General features: G+C 39.5%; 1 protein-coding gene across 1 annotated transcript in view; it reads right to left on the reverse strand.

The window, feature by feature from the left end:
• Positions 1-21763, reverse strand: part of CCDC192 (coiled-coil domain containing 192) — a 193085-nt gene that overhangs the window by 144089 nt on the left and 27233 nt on the right. Inside the window, exon 4 of the mRNA XM_081825621.1 lies at positions 21181-21288. Coding sequence (XP_081681747.1) covers positions 21181-21288 — 108 coding nt within the window. The remainder of the gene's footprint in view (positions 1-21180; positions 21289-21763) is intronic.

Genomic DNA, 21763 nt, shown 5'->3' on the forward strand with positions numbered 1-21763 from the left:
TTATCGGCATAAGACGATATTCTCTGAGCTCTCTTTGAAAATAGCCCATCAAATAAGACTGATAAGCCAAAAGGATAGAAGAGAAAAGAGATGGGAGGAAAATGAAATAAAATAAAAATTACACATCAGAGTTCTTTTTTTTTAATTTAAGCACTGCCTGAAAGATTATGCTCTATTGCTGAGTCACAAGATGTTAGTTGCCACTTTGAATTCACTCCATTGTTTTGATGGAGGTTTTAGGACTTTTTAAAGTCTAATTTTCAGTTCAGAAAGCCTTTAGGAATGCCGTCTAAATTCAAATTCAAATTATGACATAGAAAAAAAGGCATCAAAGTAAGTAAGAGGAAATCCAAGGTAACCCTACAAGGTATCATAATTGAATTTTAAAACCTGGGGACCTTGGGCATTGCTTCTTTTTTGTTGCTTTCTTTTCTTTTTTCATAAGAACCACATGGTTTTACAAAGTAATTGTTTTGGGGAGCATAGAAACAAGTTTAGTCCAATTAGTATCAGTATCTGCTTACATAAAGAGAGTAGAAATACATCTCTTCTTTAGATGACCAATTTTCATGTGTCCTAATTGGTCACTTTTGCTGAAACATAGGTTCACATGATGTTGGAAGGCTATTGTTCTACTTCTGACTCTTTTTGACAAACAGGTACCTTTCCCTTCTGCCTGTGGTTTTAACAAATTTGGAGGCAAGAGATGACTTGAAAAGTATGAATAATATTTGTATTAAGACTTATGTAAAACAAAGGGGCAACTTCCATATTATACCTTTGAGGCTATGTAAATCCACTAAAAGAAAATCAATTTCCAATATTTATCCTGTTCCATAAAAGAGCATTATAAAAGTATTGTAATACAGTTAAAAGTGAAAGAAAGGTAAATTTTATCCATTGTACAGTTTATTAACAGAGTCAGTAAAGGGGACTAATATATTTTAGAACTGTATTCAAGATAGTAGTTAAAGCAAAATGACTTGGACTTCACAGAAGTTGGCAGAGTAGGAAGCTCCAGGAATAGGTCCTTCCACTTAAATAACCATTGAGCTGGTAAAACCTGTCAGAACCAACCATTTCAGAGCTCTGGAGTCTAGTAGAACACCTGCAGCATCCAGGAAAGTACTGGATGAAGAAAGAGACTGGCATTCAAGGAAATCTCTGTAGGGTCACCTGGCTTACTGCAGAGATAATGGAACAGGAGACTTTGATGACCACACATGAGAAGAAATATAATCTCTGGAAAATTAATTTGGAAAAGTAACTAAACAAATATACAACTGCAGTCCTCAACAAGTAACAATAGCAATTCTAGGGGAAAGGTCAGGGAAGAACCTAATTTCCAGAGTTACCACACTGCAGTCTTCAAAATGTCTAGTTCTCAACAAAAAATTTCAAAGCTTACAAAGTAAAGTATGGTGCATTTACCAAAACCAAAACAAAAACAAAACAAAACAAAACAAAAAAAAAACACACAAAAAAACCTTAATTAAAACTGTAGCTGAAGAAACTCAGACATTGGAATTTTGGACTTACTGGACAAATACTTTAAATGAACTATGTTAAATATGCTAAAAGAGTGGAAAGAAACCATGGAGGGGGGGAAAGTAAAGGAAATCAGAAGAATGACTTATGAGCAGATAGAAGATAGGAATAAAGGAATAGAAATTATAAAAAGAAGCCAAGTAGAAATTCTGAAGTTGAAAAGCAAAATGGTTAAAATGAAAAATTCACTAGAACACTTTAAGATCAGAGATAAGCAGGCAGATGAAAGAATCAGCAAATTTGAAGGTAGAGTGAGTGAAATTGCCTTGTCTGAGGAGCAGAAAGGAAAAAGAATGAAGAGAGATGAATAGACCTAAGGGACCTATGGGACACTACAAGGCATACTTAAATACACATTATAAGGGCAAATAACTAAAAAAAGATACAAAAAACCCAAAGTGAATCAAAATGGTATACTAGGAAAAGTTAAACACAAAAGAAGGCAGCACTGGAGGAATTGAGGAACAAAAAGATGGTAAGATTTATAGAAAACAAATAGCAAAATAGCAGAAGTACATACTTCATTATCAGTAGTACTTTAAAAGTAAATGGTTTAGGAGTGTCTGGGTGGCTTAGTTGGTTGAGCGTCCTACTCTTGATTTTGGCTCAGGTCATGATCTTGGGGTCCTGAGATCAAGCCCCAAGTCCGGCTCTGTGCTCAGCATATAGTCTGCTTGTCTCTCTCCCTCTGCTCTTCATCTGCTCTCTCTCTCTCAAATAAATAAATAACATCTTTAAAAAAAATAAATAAAAGTGAATGGTTTAGACTCAGCAGTTAAAAGACAGAGACTTATGGAATGGATAAAAAGCATGATCCAACTATATGCTGCTTACAAGAGACTAACTTCAGACTTGAAGAAACAAATAGGTCTAAAGTGAAAAGATGAAAAAAGATATTCCATGCAAATAGTAGCCAGAAGAGAGCTGGGGTGACAGACAAAATAGATGCTATGTCAAAATTAGTACCAATTACAAGGAAGAGTATTATATACTGATAGAAGTGTCAATTCATCAAAACTATAAACATATATGCACCAAACAATAGACCCCCCCCAATTATATGAAAAAACTATTGACAAAATTTAAAGGAGAAATAGTGGCAATAAACAGTAATAGAATAGTTAGGGACTTCAATACCCCACTCTTAATAATGGATAGAACATCTAAGACAGAAGATCAGTAAGGAAATGGACTTGAACAACACTTCAAACTAACTAGACCTAATAGATATGTATAGGACGTATCAGCCAACACCAGCAGAATACACCTTCTTCCCAAGTGCACTTGGAACATTCTCCAGAATAGACCATATGTTAGACCTAATGTTAAAAGGATTGAAAGGATACAAAGTACCTTCTCCAACCAGAATGGAATGAACTAGAAATCAGTAACAAAAGGAAAACTAGAAACTTTGAAAATGAATGGAAATGGAAATAAAACAACACATTCTTAAAAATAAGTGAGTCAAAGAAGAAATCACAAGAGATATTAGAAAGTACTTAGACACAAATGAAAAGAAAAGCACAACATACCAAAACTTAGGGGATGCAGCAAAGGCAATACCAGAAGAAAATTTATAGCAGAAAACACCTACATTTAGAAGAAATGTCAAATCAACAATTTAACTTCACACCTTGAAGAAAAAGAACAGACTAAGCCCAAAGCCAGTAGAGGGATCAAATGATAAAGACTGAGAAGATAAACAAAATAGGGAATTGAAAAATAAAAGAAGTGATGAAACCAAAAGTTGGTTCTTGGAAATGATTCCCGAAGTTGATAAATCTTTAGCTATATTGACTTTTTTGAAAAGATTTAAATTTATTTTATTTATTTATTTGACAGAAAGAGAGAGAGCACAAGCAGGGGAAGCAGCAGACAGAGGGAGAGGGAGAAGCAGGCTCCCCGCTGAGCAGGGAGCCCAACATGGGGCTCTGTCCCAGGACCCTGGGATCATGACCTAAGCCAAAGACAGACACTTAACCGACTGAGCCACCCAGGGGCTATGCTGACTTTTTAAAAAAGAGAGAAAAGTCAAAAATAACTGAAAAGAGAAGTAAAAGTGAGGACATCTTTATCAACCTTCTAGAAATTAAAAAGATTAAGAGAGACTATGAACAGTTGGATGCCAGCAAATTCGATTATCTAGATGAAATAGGAACATTCTTAGAAATACACAAATTAGCAAAACTGAGTGAAGGAAATGTAGGAAATCTCAGTTGATGTACAAGAGAGTGAATCAGTCTAACAAATACAAGGAAGAATTTATTGAGAAAATGCAGTAATGAATATAGCTTGCTGTGCAACCATAGTTTAACTGCAGAGTTTTAGCCCAGGGTGTTATTTCTTTGGAACTTTTCAAGATGTCATACATTTCATTTCCTTTCTGTTTTGTTATTGACATGTGACTTTATAAATCTACTTTTGTAACTTTGGTTAATAATTGTACGAATAAAATTGGAAATGTTTCCTAATTCCAAAAAAAAAAGAAAGAAAGAAAAAGAAAAAAAGTTCAATAGCACTGTATTGCTCAATGCAAGTCAAAACTGCAATGAGATTCCACTTCATAGACACTGCGATGGCTGTAGTCTAAAAAATGAAAAATAAAAAGTATTGGTGAGGATGTGGAGAAATAGGAACCGGTACATTGATGTTGGGGGTGCAAAATAGTGCAACTGTTGTGGGAAACAGTTTGGTAGTTCATCAAAAAGTTGGAATTACCATATGACCTAACCATTCCATTCCTGGGTATGCACCCAAGAGAAATGAAAGCATGTATCTACCCAGAAATTTGTATAGAAATGCTTATAGCAACATTGTTCATAATAGCTTAAAGATGGAAACCAACTGTCCCTCAACAGAGGAATGAAAAAGGAATTGTGTTGCATACATCTGATGAATATTATTCAACCATAAAAGGAATGAAGTACTGAGGCTTGCTTGCTATAACTTGGATGAACTGCAAAAACATTGGGCTAAGTGAAAGAAGCCAGACACAAAAGGTCACATACTGTATGATTCTTTTCATACAAAATCTCCAGAATAGGTAAACCCATGGAGACAGAAAGCACATTTGTGGTTGTCAGGGGATAAGATGAGGAGGTTGTGGGGAGCAATTACTTAACAGGTGTAAAGTGCTCTGTGATGAAGAAAAAGTGTTGAACTTTTTTTTTTTAAGGTTTTATTTATTTACTTGAGAGAGAGAGAGCACCAGCAGTGGGGAGGGTTAGAAGGAGAAGCAGACTCCCTGCTGAGCAGGGAGCCCGATGTGGGACTCAATGTGGGACTCGATGTGGGACTTGATCCCAGGACTCTGGGATCATGACCTGAGCCAAAAGCAGATGCTTAACCGACTGAGACACCCAAAATAGTGTTGAACTTGAGAGAGCTGGTGGTTGCACAACACTGTGAATCCATTCAATGCCCCTGAATTGCGTCCTTCAAAATGGTTAATCGTATGCTGTATGAATTTCACCTTTATAAAAATACAATGACTTTCTAGTTAGCTCTCAGTGGTCATGAAAATTATTTGCATCACATCATTTCATGGAATGCTATTAGGGAAAAAAATAACAAAATTGGATTGACTGCTTTCATTTTAAATTAATGAGCACACATCTCAGTGTTGAGTACCGCTGCCCTGAAATCAAACTGTCATTCTATTTTTCTCTTAGTAAAGTGCCTTTCCTCTTTTCTGAGATAATATTATTCTCTATTCTTTCCTCAAATGTCATTTCTTACTTTCTCTCTCTTCAGAATTCCACTCCCACCCCTTACCCCAAATGACCATCTCATCAATAATTTACTGAAAAAAATAGAAACTGCCAGATGGCTACTCCCTCACCTTCTCACCAGCCAATATATGAACCTTACTGCAGCAGACACTGCTAATTCATTTCCCAACAGTTGTTTACCTATTTATCCCTTGCTACCAGGCACCCAATTTGGATTAGCTAGCAGCCATGTGTTTAGGGGAGCTTGGCCTTGTCCAGTCCCAGGGAATGAATCACAATGAAAATAAGCCAGCTATGTTGGTCTCATTCCCAGGTATAAAAGATGATTTTAGGCCTGGGCCTGCACCCAGGAGAGGCCCCTGGAGCCCCAGGAAAAGGATTTTAGCAGATCCTTTTTTTTTTTTTTAATTTTTTTTTAAAGATTTATTTATTTATTTGAGAGAGAGAATGAGATAGAGAGCATGAGAGGGGGGAGGGTCAGAGAGAGAAGCAGACTCCCTGCCGAGCAGGGAGCCCGATGCGGGACTCGATCCTGGGACTCCAGGATCATGACCTGAGCCGAAGGCAGTCACTTAACCAACTGAGCCACCCAGGCGCCCCAGATCCTTTTTTTTTTTTTAAGACACACAGGAGGAAGTAAATCTCTTTTTCTCAGTATCTTTGGACTGCCTGTAATTCTTGAAATTGCTGCAGATCTCTTACAAATATGACACAGGGGATGGTGGAGCAAAGGATGGGTAGCACCTGTGTTCTTGGTGACATTCTTGAGCCACTGAATTAACCAATGTTGGAACTGCTCCACCTTAAAACGTATTCTTCCATGCTGGCCTAATTACATTACTTTAATTGGATTTCTGTTACTTAGAGGGGAAAGCATCCTTTATTACACAAATGGAGAAGATATTCTTCTATCAAAGCCCAGCCCTTTCAGTAGGCTTTGAAGCCCATCTCCTTGATCACAAAGCCTTCACCCCTGTCATTTCTGCACACCCACACACCCCCATCCATTTCTGCATTATCTATCTCACCCCTTCTGGTTGATTTTGTTTAGCATATAAACATGTTAATAGTAATTCCCATGAACAAAAGATGTCCATTGACAGCCTAAAATAATGACTTTTCTTAAAATAATTGCCTACCTACACTGTTGTCACTTTCTTAGATATTCCCACTTTTTTTTTTTTTTAAGGTTTTATTTATTTATTCATGAGAGCCAGAGAGAGAGAGAGAGGCAGAGGCAGAGGGAGAAGAAGCAGGCTCTTCGCTGAGCAGGGAGCCCTACTCAGGACTCGATCCCAGAACCCTGTGATCATGACCTGAGCCGAAGGCAGATGCTTAACCATCTGAGCCACCCAGGCACCCCACCCCACTCTTTTTTTTTTTTTTTAAGAAAAAAAATATGGCTTATGTAACTGAGGAGACGGAAGTAGATTTTTGTTTCACTCACAACTAGATCCACAGACTCAGAAGAAGTCATCATACTCTCTCTTTTTACCTCTGTATCTTGGTGCTGCTCCTATGTGTTGACCTTATTATTTCCCAGTGCAGACGGGCTTTCTTCACACATTGGGAAAAAATGTTACCTATAGCCTTCCAGGTTCATGACCTCAATAGTAAGACAATTTGTCCTTCAGTAACAAATGGAAAAAGGACTCTATTTGGCCCATATTAGTTCATATGACCTCCCCGGGATTAGCCTTTATGGTCAGGAAAATGGTATATCATAACTGACTAGAAAAAGAAATAATTGACTAGAACCTAGGTCATGTGCTCAATGATCATTTCCTTGACTATGATTGACAACCATATCATAAGATTGGAGTTGGTAAAAGCATTTCTCCAGAAAAGGTAGACACAAAAACAGAGGCCGGTTAAAGTCCATCCTCTGGGTGTTAAGCACAATTATACCATGGTCATAAGTATATGCATTTCCCAGAATGCTCCAGCAAAATATGATGCATCTATTCTACATGAATCCAAAAATGCACTCCCCTCTCCCCCAAAAGGAGATAACCCTAAGTCATACCAAGTTACTGCATCTAGCTCCACATTTAGATCTCCAAATTACGCGTATTCCACCCTGAATCTCATGCAGATGAGACTGATCATGATACAGCGCCTAAGGATTAAATAAAAAATATACCCTCCCTAAAAACAGGACAATCACAATGTAATTCCCCTTTTAAAAGAATGGAAAAGGGGAAACAATGTCCAGTTGTCACTGGCCATCGTGAACACCACGTTGTACTGGCTAGCAATAACAAGGCGGGTCCTGACTGTGCAGGGGATGATGTTTCTGATGTGCTTGAGTCTGCTTCTAACCTCTGGGAACCGTCTTTGTCCTTTTCTTCCATGGCCACTGTCGAGAAAAAGGCTAGAAGGTATTCCTTTGGTGGAGGGGGTGGGGCACGGTGTGTGTACTGAGTTCGAGTTCCAGGTATGTCACCAATTCTTTTTGTCAGAACCATTTTGGTTATGTTACAGAAATCCAATGCAAACTGGCTTAAAGAGAGAATTACCTGGTTTTTTAACAGGAAGTAGAGGCACCTCTATGTCCTGAGTCTTAAATCAGATTCTCAGAATTCTCTTACTTCACCATCCTTGGCATGCCCTCTCTCTCTCTCGTTCTCTCTCCCTCTCAAACTACAGGAAAAAATTTCCCAGGCATTGGGAAAAGGACTGCCCTGAATTATATTTCTCTCCTAATCTCTCTTCAATTGCCTCTTCCCTCCATTAATCTACTGACACTGATCTTATCAAGGTTGTTTATGATCTGCGTTTTACCAAACATAATGGACAAGTTTCTAGTCATCTCATTCAACCTCCCAGTAAAATGTTATACATCTGAGTACTTCATGCCTCTTAAAACATTCTCTTGGTTCTCTGAATTTCTTCTTGATTCTCATTTTCCTTGGCTACATTTTTTTTCTTTCAATTCTCTAAATATTGAAACCTAAGAGTTTGGTTTGGGCCCAACTCTCTCCCTTATCTATGCTAATTCTCCAGCTGATCTCATTCGGTGCCGTAATTTAAACATGTCAGTTACTCCCATTTTTAAAACATACAACCACTTAGCTTCAGGCTAAGGTATATGTATATCCAACAACCTACTTAATATTGTCACCTGAATGTATACAAGACATCTGAAAATCAATGTATTCAAAATGAAATCCTCATATTTTACACATTCCCCAGACTTCCCTCTCATAATAAATGGAACGACCTACCCAGTATGTGTAAGCCACAAATATATTTAAAACTTCTCTTTCTCTCATCATCTACCCAATCCATCATGGAGTGCAATTATGAAAACCACCCCATTAATTAATGTGAATTTTCACATTTATCTCCTCTCATTGTCTTTTCTCCTAGAACTCCTACACAACCCATACACATACACATAGCAAATAATATTGCAGGATAGGTTTCCAGTGTCACTCAACAACAAACTGAGTCTTGACAAACCTTGTAAAGCTTATACTACAGAGAAAGGAGTGTTTTCATTTAAAAACAAAGACTTTCCTTGTGTAAAATGCTCTGAAAGCTGTTTGGACTAGTACTAAAAACTATGAAAATATTTTGGCAATAAATAATGGATGTAAACACTTTAAAAATTACCTATTCCACCTGTGGAATGGGCAGGCCCCCCTCTGGCTGAGGATACATTTAGTTTACAGAACTGGGTTTGTCTCGTTTCAATTTTACAGTTGAAAACAAACAACACATTCCTCATCCTACCTCTGTCCTAGACAAAACAGACTCTTACATTTATTAATATTTCTGCCTTTAAAAAGGTATTTCTAACCATTTATAGGTTCATGCACATCTTAAAATAGACCTCCAAAGGCCTATAATTTGGAAGCATAGTTACCCCTGTATTAGTTTGCTAGGGTTGCTGTAAAAGAGTACCATCAACTGTGGATGCCTGGGTGTCTCAGTTGGTTAAGCGTCTGCCTTCGGCTCAGGTCATGATTCCGGGGTCCTGGGATTGAGCCCCGCATCGAGCCCCGCAATGGGGAGTCTGTTTCTCCCTCTCCCTCTGTCTGCTGCTCCCCCTGCTTGTGCTATCTCTCTGTCAAATAAATAAATTTAAAAAAAAAAAAAGAGTACCACAAATTGTGTGGCTTAAATATCATAAATTTATTGGCTCACATTTCTGGAGGCTAGATGTCCAGGATCAAGAAGTTGGTAGGATTGATTCCTTCTAAAGGATGTGAAGAATCTCTTCTGTATCTCTCTTCTGGCTTCTGGTGATTTGCTGGCAATCTTTGACATTCCCTGTCTTGTAGATGCATCACCCTGGTCTCTGCCTTTGTCTTCATGTAACTTTTTCCCTGTATGTCTGTGTTTAGATATCTACTTTTTATTAGGACACCAGCCATGTTGGATTGGGGCCCATCTTACTCCACTATGTCCTCATCTTAACAAATTACATCTGCAACAACCCCATTTCCAAAAAAAAAAAAGTCACGTTCTGAGGTCCTGGGAGTTAGAACTTCAACATTTGAATTTGGAGGGGGCACAGTTCAACCCATAACACCCCCAAGTTGTTCGGGGAAGGGAACTCTAAGTAATAAAGGCACATTTAAGCTCTAAGTGAAAACAGAGAGAAATATTTACCAAAAGATCAATCGATAATTGAAATATAAAGTTCCAGGCATAGAGATTCCTAAGATTTCTTTAATCTCCAAAAAAGTGCTCTGTGTCTTATGAACAGATAAGAATATCAGAGAGAAATGAGACATGGGAAAAAGTGAGGCAATTAATCATTGACTTGGATATAAAGGTCAAATGCTTGGATGTAAAAATCAAAAAGCAATAATATCAGGTTCAGAGAAATTAAAGCCAACAACTGTTAGTGGCCTAGGACTCATTCCTAGGATACACCCAGTCGGTCCAAGTTCCAGCACATTCTCAGAGCACTTTCACGCAACAGGACACAGACTCCCCCTGCTGGTCTGACTCAGCGTTGACTCTGCTCTCTGGCTTGGGGGAAATGCATTCTGCCATTCTTGAGTTTCTTCTCAGGGGTCTCCCTTTCTCCTCAAACTTCTTCAACGTCTAGGTTAATACAGGGCAGTTGGATTCTCATACCTTCTGTATGTTCAGTCTTCCGTGTAACATCTGGGAAACCTCTACTTGTTAAAGAATGATAGCGGAAAAGGCCAATAACATGTTAGTATTATTATGCAAACAGTTTTGACTTTGAATATCTCCTAAAGAGTATCAAGGACTGCCCTGTCGCTATACATCCATTCAATAATGGCAAGAGATTTGCATTTATATAACTCCAAGTTTAAACATTAAGTGGTCCCTGAGGCTAATAAATGAGATCTTCAGACATGAAACACATGGTCATCCAAAATTTTCTCCAAGAAGCCTCTCCTTGAAAAATGGGGAGGAGAAAAACCTATTTCTAAGACGTGGATTAAGGGTCTGATATAATATCAAAAGACTACAACATTCAGAAGACCTAAGTGAGGAAATCCAAATTACAAGTCTTTAAGAAGAATCCAGAACATACATGGGGTAAATTGAGCCCACATGGAACCTTTCAAAGGAAATGAATCACCTTTAATATTTATTGATTCAAATATAAGATAGTTGGGGTAACCACTGATCACCCAGTCACCTAAAACTTGGGATCTGTCTTGAATATTACTTTTCCATTAATTAATCACTAAATCCACCTGTTAAATATCTTGTCTCTATCTTCTCTTCAGAACGAATAGGCACTTATCATTTCCAAACTGGGTTTTTGAAAGAGCCTACACACCAATGTGCCTGGCTCTCGTCACCTCACAGATATGTCCTTCTTAGTCCCCTCAGAGTTTTCTAAGTACAAATATGAATATGCCCCATTTAATGGGTCCCCATTGTTCATAGGTTGACTCAAATTGCTATATTGGAAGGAGCATGAGCTTTGACATCAGAGAGATAAGTGGGTGGGTTCGAACTTGATTTGAGACTCGGGGAAGTCACTGTCTGAACTTCTTCCATGAGGCATACGGTGTAGTAGGATAATTACAGTTGGTGGGGAAATGGGAGATGGATTATGAGAGTACCTAGGAAGGACATCTAACTCCAAACTGAAGGAAGAAGAAAAGCATTTTTGAGGAAGCAGCATCTAAAAAAAGATGTGAAAACAGGAGTTGGTTGAGATTTTGTGGATAATGGGAAAGAGAATAAGAGGAAGTAGTGGGAGCAATGCTAGGCAGAAGCAGAGTGAAAAGGATATATTAAATACAACTTGACTCTGAGGAACAAAGCCTTTTGTTTTTCTTAAATGAGAAAAAGGTAAGAGAGAATATCGTACATGCAAGGAATCAAAAGTGGTATAAGTCCCGCATCGGGCTCGCTGCTTGGCGGGGAGTCTGCTTCTCCCTCAGACCCTACCCCCTCTCATGTGCTCTCTCTCTCTCATTCTCTCTCTCTCAAATAAATAAATAAAATCTTTAAAAAAAAAAGTGGTATAATAGTGATATGCAGGGAGTGGTGTAAGAGAAAACTGGAGAAACAAGTAGGGACTCTGACCACCAATGATTGTAGGATCAGTTAAGGAGTATAGATTTGATCCTGATGTTCAAAGGTAACTAATTTAGAGTTAAGCCAAGGAGAAATATGTGTTGTGGAGTCTTCCCTCTGGTTGTACTGTTGAGGAGCCATTAAACAAGGACCATAATGGAAGTTTCTGCTGTTGGTAGCCTGAACAAGGGCAATGATGGTAGAGATAAAGAAGAGAAGATGTTTCAAGAACTCTTTGAGAGGTATCATTATTAGCATCTTAGCATCATTGCTAGGAGGTACTTAGCAACTGACTGGCCGTGTGGGATGAGGGAAAGGAAAGAATCAAAGCAGGAGAGATTTCTGATATGAGCCACAGGGTGGCTGGGGACACCTGTCCCAGGCTTAGGGGATGTGGGAAAAGAAACAGATCTGAAACAGGAAGCTAATGAACAAGTAGAGCTTGAGTTGAATGAGAACTTTGGTGGTACTAGTCAGTAGGCAGTTGGATATTCAGGTCTGGGGTCATGAGGAAGATCAGGACTAATGATGAAGAGGTGGTTCTTGGCAGATTTTGTGCCCTTAGGGCTGGTCACCAAGGAAGAATGTATAGAAAGAGCAGATAAGAGGGCTGCAATCCCACAAAAGAGCTTTCATCATTTGCAAAATGGGGATAAGATTTCCCAGGGCCTTTGGAAGAAATGCATGAGCTAACATACACAGGTGTACCTAGCAAAATGCCTAGCTCACAGTACAGGCTTAATAAATATTTACTGAATGAATAAGTGAATAATTGATATAATGCATATACCTAATTTACTAATTTCCTTGCAGAGATTAAGGAAAGTGAAAGTGAGTTTGCCATCTCTGAGAAAGCTTATAAAGAAAATGTCCATGCAAAAAGACACCTGCTTTTATCAGCACAGCCATGACTCCTAAGGGACAAGGCATTTTGGCTTTTTCTTAGACAAGAAAGTCACATTTATTAGCGCCCAGTCAGCTATTTAAAACTGACCTCTGTTTGATCTTGACATTTACAAGCAAAAGGAAGTCTTTAGTTATGTAACAGGCCAGCCGTCCATGCATCCTGCCTGTAACAACAATGGCAACAGAAACCCATTTGTCATTGTGCCTGACTCTATTCAAAACAACACATCTCTTCACTAGCTTGTCTTTTTTCCCTTATGTTCCCTTAAGCTCTCAGTTAATGCCCAACAATCCAATAGGGGGTAAAAATTGACACCTGCTTAGGTAAGAGGGGGTGTGTGTGTGTGTGTGTGTGTGCGCGCGTGTGTGTATGTGTGTGTATGTGTTTAAAGAGGGAATTCTGCTATAAACTCAACCAGGACCAAAGTGTTAAAGGAAGTTCCCAGTAACTAGGTCTCATTGTCATAAGGAAACCCATTCCAGGTCAAACAGACTGCTTGTGATTTTATGGCATTAAAGTAGACTTCCAAATAGACTGGAAAACAAAAACTCATTCACAAAAACTCATGATTTCAGATTGGCATATCAAGCATAATTTCTGAGCATTTGCAGAAATGAATACTCCTACCAAGGGCACATTACTTATTTCAAATAAACTTGACATCAAGGGATCTACTGTTGCATTTAAACAAAGAAAAAAGAACCAGAACATTTTTGGGGGGCAATCTCAGTATGTATCAAATCACTTTTAGCCATTCATACACATATTTAGCATCTAAAAATTTGCTAAAGATCTTTATTTTTTCTATTCCCATACTTAAGGGAAATATAGATTGAATACTAAGAAGCAAATAATGGGAGTTTATTTTAGAGCCTTAGGTATAAAATGATAAATAATGTTGGATTATTAGAGTCAAACATAGTCTTTTGTCTTTGTCCTTGTTTGCTTGCTTGCTATACTAAATGCTTAAGGTAAAAGATCAGTTAGAAGAATCATTCAATTTCCAGCTATTGCATAGGTAAGAGAGGTCCACTGTGCTTCTCACAGTAAGAAAGGATCTTGGTAAAGGACCCAGAAGACCAAATCTAAATTCCCGCTCAAAAATTTACGTGGGGTTTCCAACCAGAAGTGCCTGCTGAAAGTCACAGAGTTATAGAGCAATGGAACCAAATTGAGAGTCTACAGAATGCTACATCTACAAACAATTGATTTTTGATGAGGCTGTCAAGACCATTTGGTGGAGAAAGAATCATCTCTTCAACAAATGGAGCTGGGAAAACTGGGTATCCCATGTAGGAGAACACTGAAGTTACCAGGACAAGGTACCATGTGCAAAAGTATGGTCAAGGGGTTGGATGAGCAAGGCAGAGATCACTATTTGCCAACCTGATATCTATTTTCCCCTTCTTAGTAAAAGAATCCCCATACTCTTAGGGTGGCAGTGCGCCCAGCTAAATATTCATATTTCTTAGCCTCCACGCAAATAGCAGTGGTCAGGGATATATAAGAATTTTTTTTTTAAAAGATTTTATTTATTTATTTGAGAGAGAGGATGAGAGGAGAGAGAGAGCACATGAGAGGGGGGAGGGTCAGAGGGAGAAGCAGACTCCCCGCCGAGCAGGGAGCCCGATGCGGGGCTCGATCCAGGGACTCCAGGATCATGACCTGAGCTGAAGGCAGTTGCTCAACCAACTGAGCCACCCAGGCGCCCTATATAAGAATTTTTAAACTGAGTTTTTGGGAAAAGTTCTTAAAAGTTCTTGAAAGGGGCTGCACAGCTAGCAGCTGTCCTTCCCTTGTTTTGCATCTGCTTTTTCCTTCTTCACGCTGCTTGACATGTGAGTAGAATGGCTGCAGCAGGGTGCCCGGGTGGCTCAGTCTGGTAAGCGTCTGTCTGCCTTGGGCTCAGCTCATGATCCCAGGGTTCTGGGATCAAGTCCTGTGTTGGGCTCCCTGCTCCACGGGGAGTCTGCTTCTCCCTCTGCCCCTTCTCTCAATCTCTTTCTCTCTCTCTCTCTCTCTCAAATATATAAATAAATAAAATCTTAAAAAAAAAAAATGGCTGCAGCAGATGCATCTTGGATGCTGAGAACGGAAGCCATGTTTGTGAATGCATGGAAGACATAGCCCAGGCTTTTGAGGGTTGTGAAGCAGCTACCACGCCTATCCTGGGCTTCCTGTGTCCAGACTTACATTATATGAGTGAAAAATAAACATCTACTTGTTTAGGCCACTCTTTTTGGGGGTTGTTTATTCTATGTACCCAAGATGAATCCTAACTGATTGAATCAGTTTCTGTGCCATCGGGGCACGACAAGGGTGAAGAGGACCCCTTGCCCATAGATTTGGGTTAGGGCTAGAACTTAACCTCAACTTAGAGTGGGAACCTGTGAAAAATGTGAATTGTTGACCCCCACCTCAGATCTAATGAAATAGAAACTCTGAGGGTAAGGCCCAACAATCAATGAACTCTCCAGGTTCCAGTTTGGAGATAAGTTTTTGTTCAGTGCTGCTTGAGTGGGAAACTTCTTCTAAGTGGCTTTGACTTGTGACCATGTGCTCTTAAGAATAGTGACTGTGACTTTAAAAATACTTAGGTTCTAATACAGTTTGGCCATTACTAATTGTATGACCTTGGGCAAATGACTTAATGTCTTTGAGTCTCATGTTCCTCATGGGGATCATCATAATGGTGGCCCCCCTAGCATTCTTGTGTAGGTTAAATGAAGCATCTATAAATCTAAGCCTATTACCCAGAACAGTGTAGGTGTTAATAAATGTTAGTTTCCACTCAGTGACTACCATTTAGAATGCATTGCAGAGGTCTAGCACAAGGCATGCATTCCTATGGGATTGCTTAGACACCCCACCCCACATCCAACATCCCCCTTTCACACCGTGTCTCCATTATTGCTTCTGTTATTATTTAAGATGGAGGTGAATATTAGGCAGGGAGATACCAGGGGGTGAAAGTAAGGGAAAGGAGTCTCCTTTGGATATAACCTAAGTGGCCAAGTTTGCTACAGAGTCAGGATACAAGAAGACCCCATTACTAGTTTTATTTTGGGCCTTCGGAAATGTCCTTCTCATCGGGTAAGGGAAAAATTATGCATAGCTGAAACATGAGCTATTACTAAGAAGTAAGAAAAAGGCTCACACATGCTGTTTCCAAAAACTGGGAAATACTACCATGTTCTTCTCCATTTTAATGTCTCTGCATCCTGAGTACCACCAATAATTCTCTCTTTATGGAAACAAAAAGGGCAAAATTAGCTTTATGCTGCAAAAGACCATAAAGGGGCTCTTTGTTGTATCTGGTCTATGTCTCATTCCTACCTGGGTAAAACAATGATTTGAAAAAAAAGTCAAGTTTCCCACCAAGCTTCCCACCTCCTTCCTCTTGCATCAAATCACGTCTCTTTCCCAGCTAGTATGTATGGCACACTTCATATGTAACTAATATTTTGCTAGGTACGATATCCGTAAGGTACCTGAAGCTAATTCTGACTACAGAATCATCAGTGGATTCACCTCCTTGGTGAAGGAATGATCACAGATTTCCCTGACTCCCCAGTTTCCCCCATAAAATCCTGAAATGACCACATCCCAGCACTGCCCATTCAGCTCCCACTCTGAGCAAAATCAGAGAATGGGTAGAAACAGAAGACCCAAGAGATGAAGTAGAAAGGATGAACAAGGTGAAAGTACTCAGGTCCCGGTACCACAAGAATAGCTTGGAAAGAGTGAATGAGAAAGTCGGACCCTCAAATAGCCAAGCTAGGACAAGGGACCTGGCTGGGGTCCTGCTTGAAAGACTCAAAGATCGTGAATCTGAAGAAGTGCTGTGTTACAACTTAAGTGTCTTTCAAACACTTTGAGAGATACCAGCAAAAAAAGAGAAACTCCTTATACACACACACACACACGTTAGTCCATGATACACGACGCAGAGAACCATATAGTTTTGCTATGGCTACTAAAAGTAGAGATGAACCTTTGTTGAGGTACTACTAAAAGCCAGATACACTTCTCATTAAACTTCACAAATGCCTATGAAACCAGTATGTTTACCCCCTTTTAATATTTTTTAGATTTATTTATTTATTTGAGGGGGGAGGGGCAGAGGGAGAGAGAGATCTCAAGCAGACTCCCCGCTGAGCGCAGAGCCCGAAGTCACAGGGCTCCATCTCACGACTCTGAGATCATGACCTGAGCTGAAATCAAGAGTCGGACACTTAACCAACTGAGCCACCCAGGTGCCCCTAACCCACTTCTAGATAAGACAGCTGCCTGAGCCTCGGAGAGATTATGCGAATTGCCCACTGTCATTAACTAGCAAGTAATGGAGCCTGAGCTCTCCTGGGTCTGCTGCTAGGAGCTGGGAACCAGAAGCTGCTGATGAATGAGAGAGACATGGGCCAAAATCGTGGCCAGAGGAAGTGTCTCAGGAGCCACCCTGCCGAGTCCCTCTGCACTGGGGTGACCTCTGGGTCTGCGCTCCATTGTGAAACTGTGGGTTTTCCTGACACTTTCTCAGCACGAAAAGCATTGGGATCCCAGCAGAAAAGCTGTGGGATCTATTTATTTGGTGTGGCCACAAACTGCAGCCTACTGAAGCCCCTTTCTTCGTCCCTCTCGTCTGCACTGGTGACAGAAGCCAGCGCACATGCAAAAACTGTTTATGATTTTCTCCAGAAACATTTTTACTCTGCTTTCTCTCTACTCCCCTAACACTTTTCCTTTGTTTCTACCTGCCCCTCCTGGTCCTTTATCTACTACCAAATTTCCAGGCATTTCCTCCCACTGGTCTCAACCTGCTGGAAATATAATCAAGTATTTTCTTTAGCAAAACTTGCTAATGATGAGTTATTTACTGTATTACCTAGGACAGGAGTTTAATTCGCATGGCCCTTTCTCACTCTGGCCAAGTGAGTTGCTGCAAAATTTTTACAGCTATAAATAGCTCAGATTATAAATCTTAATTGTAAATTATCCTTATCTCATTGCTTTTATCTTGACAATAGAGACACGACTGCAGAGAAATAAAGAGAAATTGTCAGCTAGAGGGAAACCAACCAAGAATTCTGTTTACTGTGTGACGTCATAGAGGAAGTGGACACAATCTTCTTATTTCTTCACTATTTGTAGGTTTCTTCTTCATAGTGAACCAACAGAGACCTTGCTGGACCTTGCTGACCTTAGAAAGGTTCAGTGTAGATAAACTGAGGCACAGGACCAACAGGTGCTTAGTGCAGATGAAACCTTCGGCACCCCTATACTTTCCATTCCGAATTAATTCTATGTTCTAGTCTAAGGCAAAGCCAGGAGGAAACAATTTGGCTAACGGTGAAATTTACTCTTTTCTCAAAAGCAGGATCGACTGTTGACAATACCATGTTCCACTCCTTGGTTCCAGCACAAATCTTTGTCCTCACCATCTCCTCTGCTTCCCCCCACCTGTTTCTAGCCCGCCAGGCCAGCCTACCTGGCCAATATTCAGCCACAGGGCTGACAAAATGATTTGGATTACCAGTGAACGCCAGCTAGCATTTCCCACGGTCCTTGTGACAAGTCCTAAATTAGCGATATTTAAAAGAAGCTTTAACATGTATACATGGATACAGGCAGAGAGATTCCTACAGACGCACACACACACACATCATTGTCTTGAATATTAGTGACAATTTCTCTTTTTGCCATCACTTAGTGGCATAGCCTGGTAAGGAAGACAGTGGCACCCAGTGGACAAATGTTTGATTGTTGGACACAGGTGTTCCATTCTGAAATATTCTCCTATCTTAGCCTTAAGAAAGGTCAGTTGCCCCCCCTTGCCTTTCCCTATTCTTCCGCCATCACATTTGAAAAATGTCTACTGAATTTAAAAACAGAGGTGAAGGGACTGTTCTTATACTTTGTATCTTTTCAAGAATAAGGCTAAGCTGCAATACTGGAGGAAGCAAAACTTTCAGGATTAACTCCTCTGAGAACAGTGTCTCTATCTGATTAACCTTTTCAACTACAACAATAGAGACAGCCAAATCTAATAAGTACTCAATTAAAAATGTAATGTTCAAAATGCCTATAATGTGCTTTTTTTTTTTTTTTTAACATATCATCCTTTCCTTTTCTGCAAACCATTACCAACTTCCAATTAAATTCACTTAGTTAGGCAAATTTGGCAACTCCAAAAGCAATACTTCAGGAAAATAACACACATAGACCCTGCAATTTAGTGCTATTGTGCAGTTTATCTGGAGCCGTACAAACACCTGTTTTCACTCACTAGCTCTTTCAGTGATTCTTTTGGTTGTGAGCTACTTGGGGACAGAAGCCCTGCTTATATGTCTTTCTTCCCCAAACACCTAACTAGCATCTTACTCATTGTAGATACACAGAAGTTGAGTAAAATCCAGTTTCTATTTTATATATTTAAACTGCTAAATACTAAAAAAAAAAAAAAAAAAAAATGGGACTAATAGTTTGATATTACAGAAAGGATCCTCGAGCTAAGAATCTTCAGTATTAAGGGCTAGTTGTACTGGATAAAAATATTTCAGGGGTGCCTGGGTGGCTCAGTCAGTTAAGCGTCTGCCTTCGGCTCAGGTCGTGATCTCAGGGTCCTGGGATCGAGTCCCGCATCGGGCTCCCTGCTCAGCGGGGAGCCTGCTTCTCCTTCTCCCTCTCCCTCTGCACCCCTACCCCCACTCCTGCTCTCTCTCAAATAAACAACTAAAATCTTTAAAAATATATATATTTTATAAAGAACAAAAGGGATGAGTACTTTTATGAGTGAATCGAATTTTACTGGTTTAAATGAGAAATCATTAAAAGGCATTCAATTGCAAAATACACATATATCTTCTCAGTGCAACTAGTACAAGCAGGAGTACCTTCTTGCTGTTAGCCATTCAAACTTTCTCCCAGGTTTGGAGGCTCTGGTTCATCAGCATAATCTTCATAATTCATAATTTTGCTACAGTTTGAGGCTTGTTTTTGTTTGTTTTAGAAGAAAGACCAATTGGTAAGCCAAGGTTAGGGCATGTGGCTAACAAAGAAACTTTTCCAAATGGGTCTGGGCCTAGGGCAACACCCTTTCATTCCTTGACATAAGTTTTTCATCAATCACACTTGGTCAGTAAATAGTAAACACATCCCAAAGTAAGAGATGCACTTTTTTGGTAAATTGGTAAAAGAAATGGAGGCCATTTGCGGATGTCACCACATTATACGTCAATTATACTTCTTTTTCTTGTAACACAGGCACATCTCCCCTAGTTTCCGCAAAAATTCTTATAAAATTCTTACGCAATCAGATTTTGCTAGACAGACCTTGTTATGAAAAGAAAACTTAAAATTGTTTTTCATAAGTCTCTAAAAATATATAACAAAAATGTACCAGTTCATGATAAATCAATAAATGATTATAACATTTCTGTCCTTTTTCCTCCACCGATGATCACCAGAAGTGGATCACCAGACTCTAGGCAGCTTTGCCCTCTGGGGCCAAGCCCCCCTCCCCACGGGGAAGGGCAACAATAACATTCGGATTTGCTGTATGCACTATGCTATTTGCAAAGTGTAATACTGGGAAAATGGTCCAGTCCCTGGTCTGAGCTTTGCTGATACCACAGTCAATGACTCTGAAAGCGGAGATTTGCTGTGGACACAGGTCACCTCTAGAGCGTGCGATGCTACCCACTTACAGGCTGGGCTCCATAGCCCCTGTGAATTTCAAAAACCCAAGAGGGAAGCCAGTATTTGAAAAAAACTTTATTTCCTCAAATAATCTGAGAAAACTGCTCCTGTGTGGTTCCTGTAGGTTTTATCTTACCTTTGGGCTTATCTGTGTGTAATGCAAATATGCTTCACGGATTCAAGAGAGCCACTGGCTTAAAGATGGCTTGCCTAACTCATGGGCTAGTGAACGAAAACCAAAATAGAAACGTAAAAGGAGTTTTAAAAGCTGGAAAGGTCCATAAAGATTAAAGTAATTGTTGTTATATCTAAAATGAATGAAGTCCTCTGTGTGTGTGTGTATCAATAGGTGCAGAGGTCAAAACAGATTGATTGATTGATTGGTTTGTTTATTTACCTTGAGTATAGTTGACACGAAATGTTAGTTTCAGGTGTACAACATAGTGATTCACAGTCTCTATAGGTTTGCTCCGCTCACTGCAAGTGTATACAATACCATTGACTTTATTCCCTGTGCTGTGCCTTTTATTCCCATGACTGCTTTTATTCCCATTCATTCCCATGGAACGAATGTTCCATAACTGGAAGCCTCTACCTCCCACTCCTTTCACCCATTTTGCCCATCCCCTGACCCCCTTTCTTCTGGGAACCATCAGTTTGCTCTCTGTATTTATAGATCTGTTTCTGGTTTTTGTAAAACATGTATTTAGATTTACACTTGTTCTACTGAACACTTGAAGAACATAGATTTCCAGTCTGAAAGACAGGTATTACCTGTTCAGATAAGGATTTAGCCTTTTCTTCTGCTTCCTTCAGGCAAATCTCCAAGGCCTCGACTTGAGCCAAAATAAATGCCATCTGTCTGGTTTCCAGGGACTCTTTCTTTAAAAAAATAATCAAGTATTACTTTTTGATATGGATAGCTTCCTGAGTGTATCTTAAGCAACTTTATGGATTAAGGACAGGGTTCATAAAATCATACAAATCATCTCCTTTTCTTCAACACAGTAATAAAACAGTGAAATGTTATAAAAACAACAGTCTGACTTAACAGTTTAATGTCTAAGTGGGAGGGTAAAAAATGCATATTAAATTATGACAATGAACGACTTTAGAAAGTTAGACTAAAATTACCCACACTGGAATTTGGTTCATCTGCAGCTTTTTGTTCTTGATACAAACAGAACCTTCCTTCAAGAGGCCAAGACCAGAATTTCACATTCCTAGTGAGAGCTGTCACCTCGAATGCCTCTATTTTTAGCATCCACCTATCCCAAGGAACAGAACCATGTGAACTCAGAGAAGCTCGATTCCTCTGATCGTCACTTTCTTATCACAAGTGTCATTAAAGCAAAGA

The sequence above is a fragment of the Leptonychotes weddellii genome, chromosome 7, assembly GCF_054177405.1.
Source record: "Leptonychotes weddellii isolate Sample4059 chromosome 7, ASM5417740v2, whole genome shotgun sequence".
Lineage (NCBI taxonomy): Eukaryota > Metazoa > Chordata > Mammalia > Carnivora > Phocidae > Leptonychotes > Leptonychotes weddellii.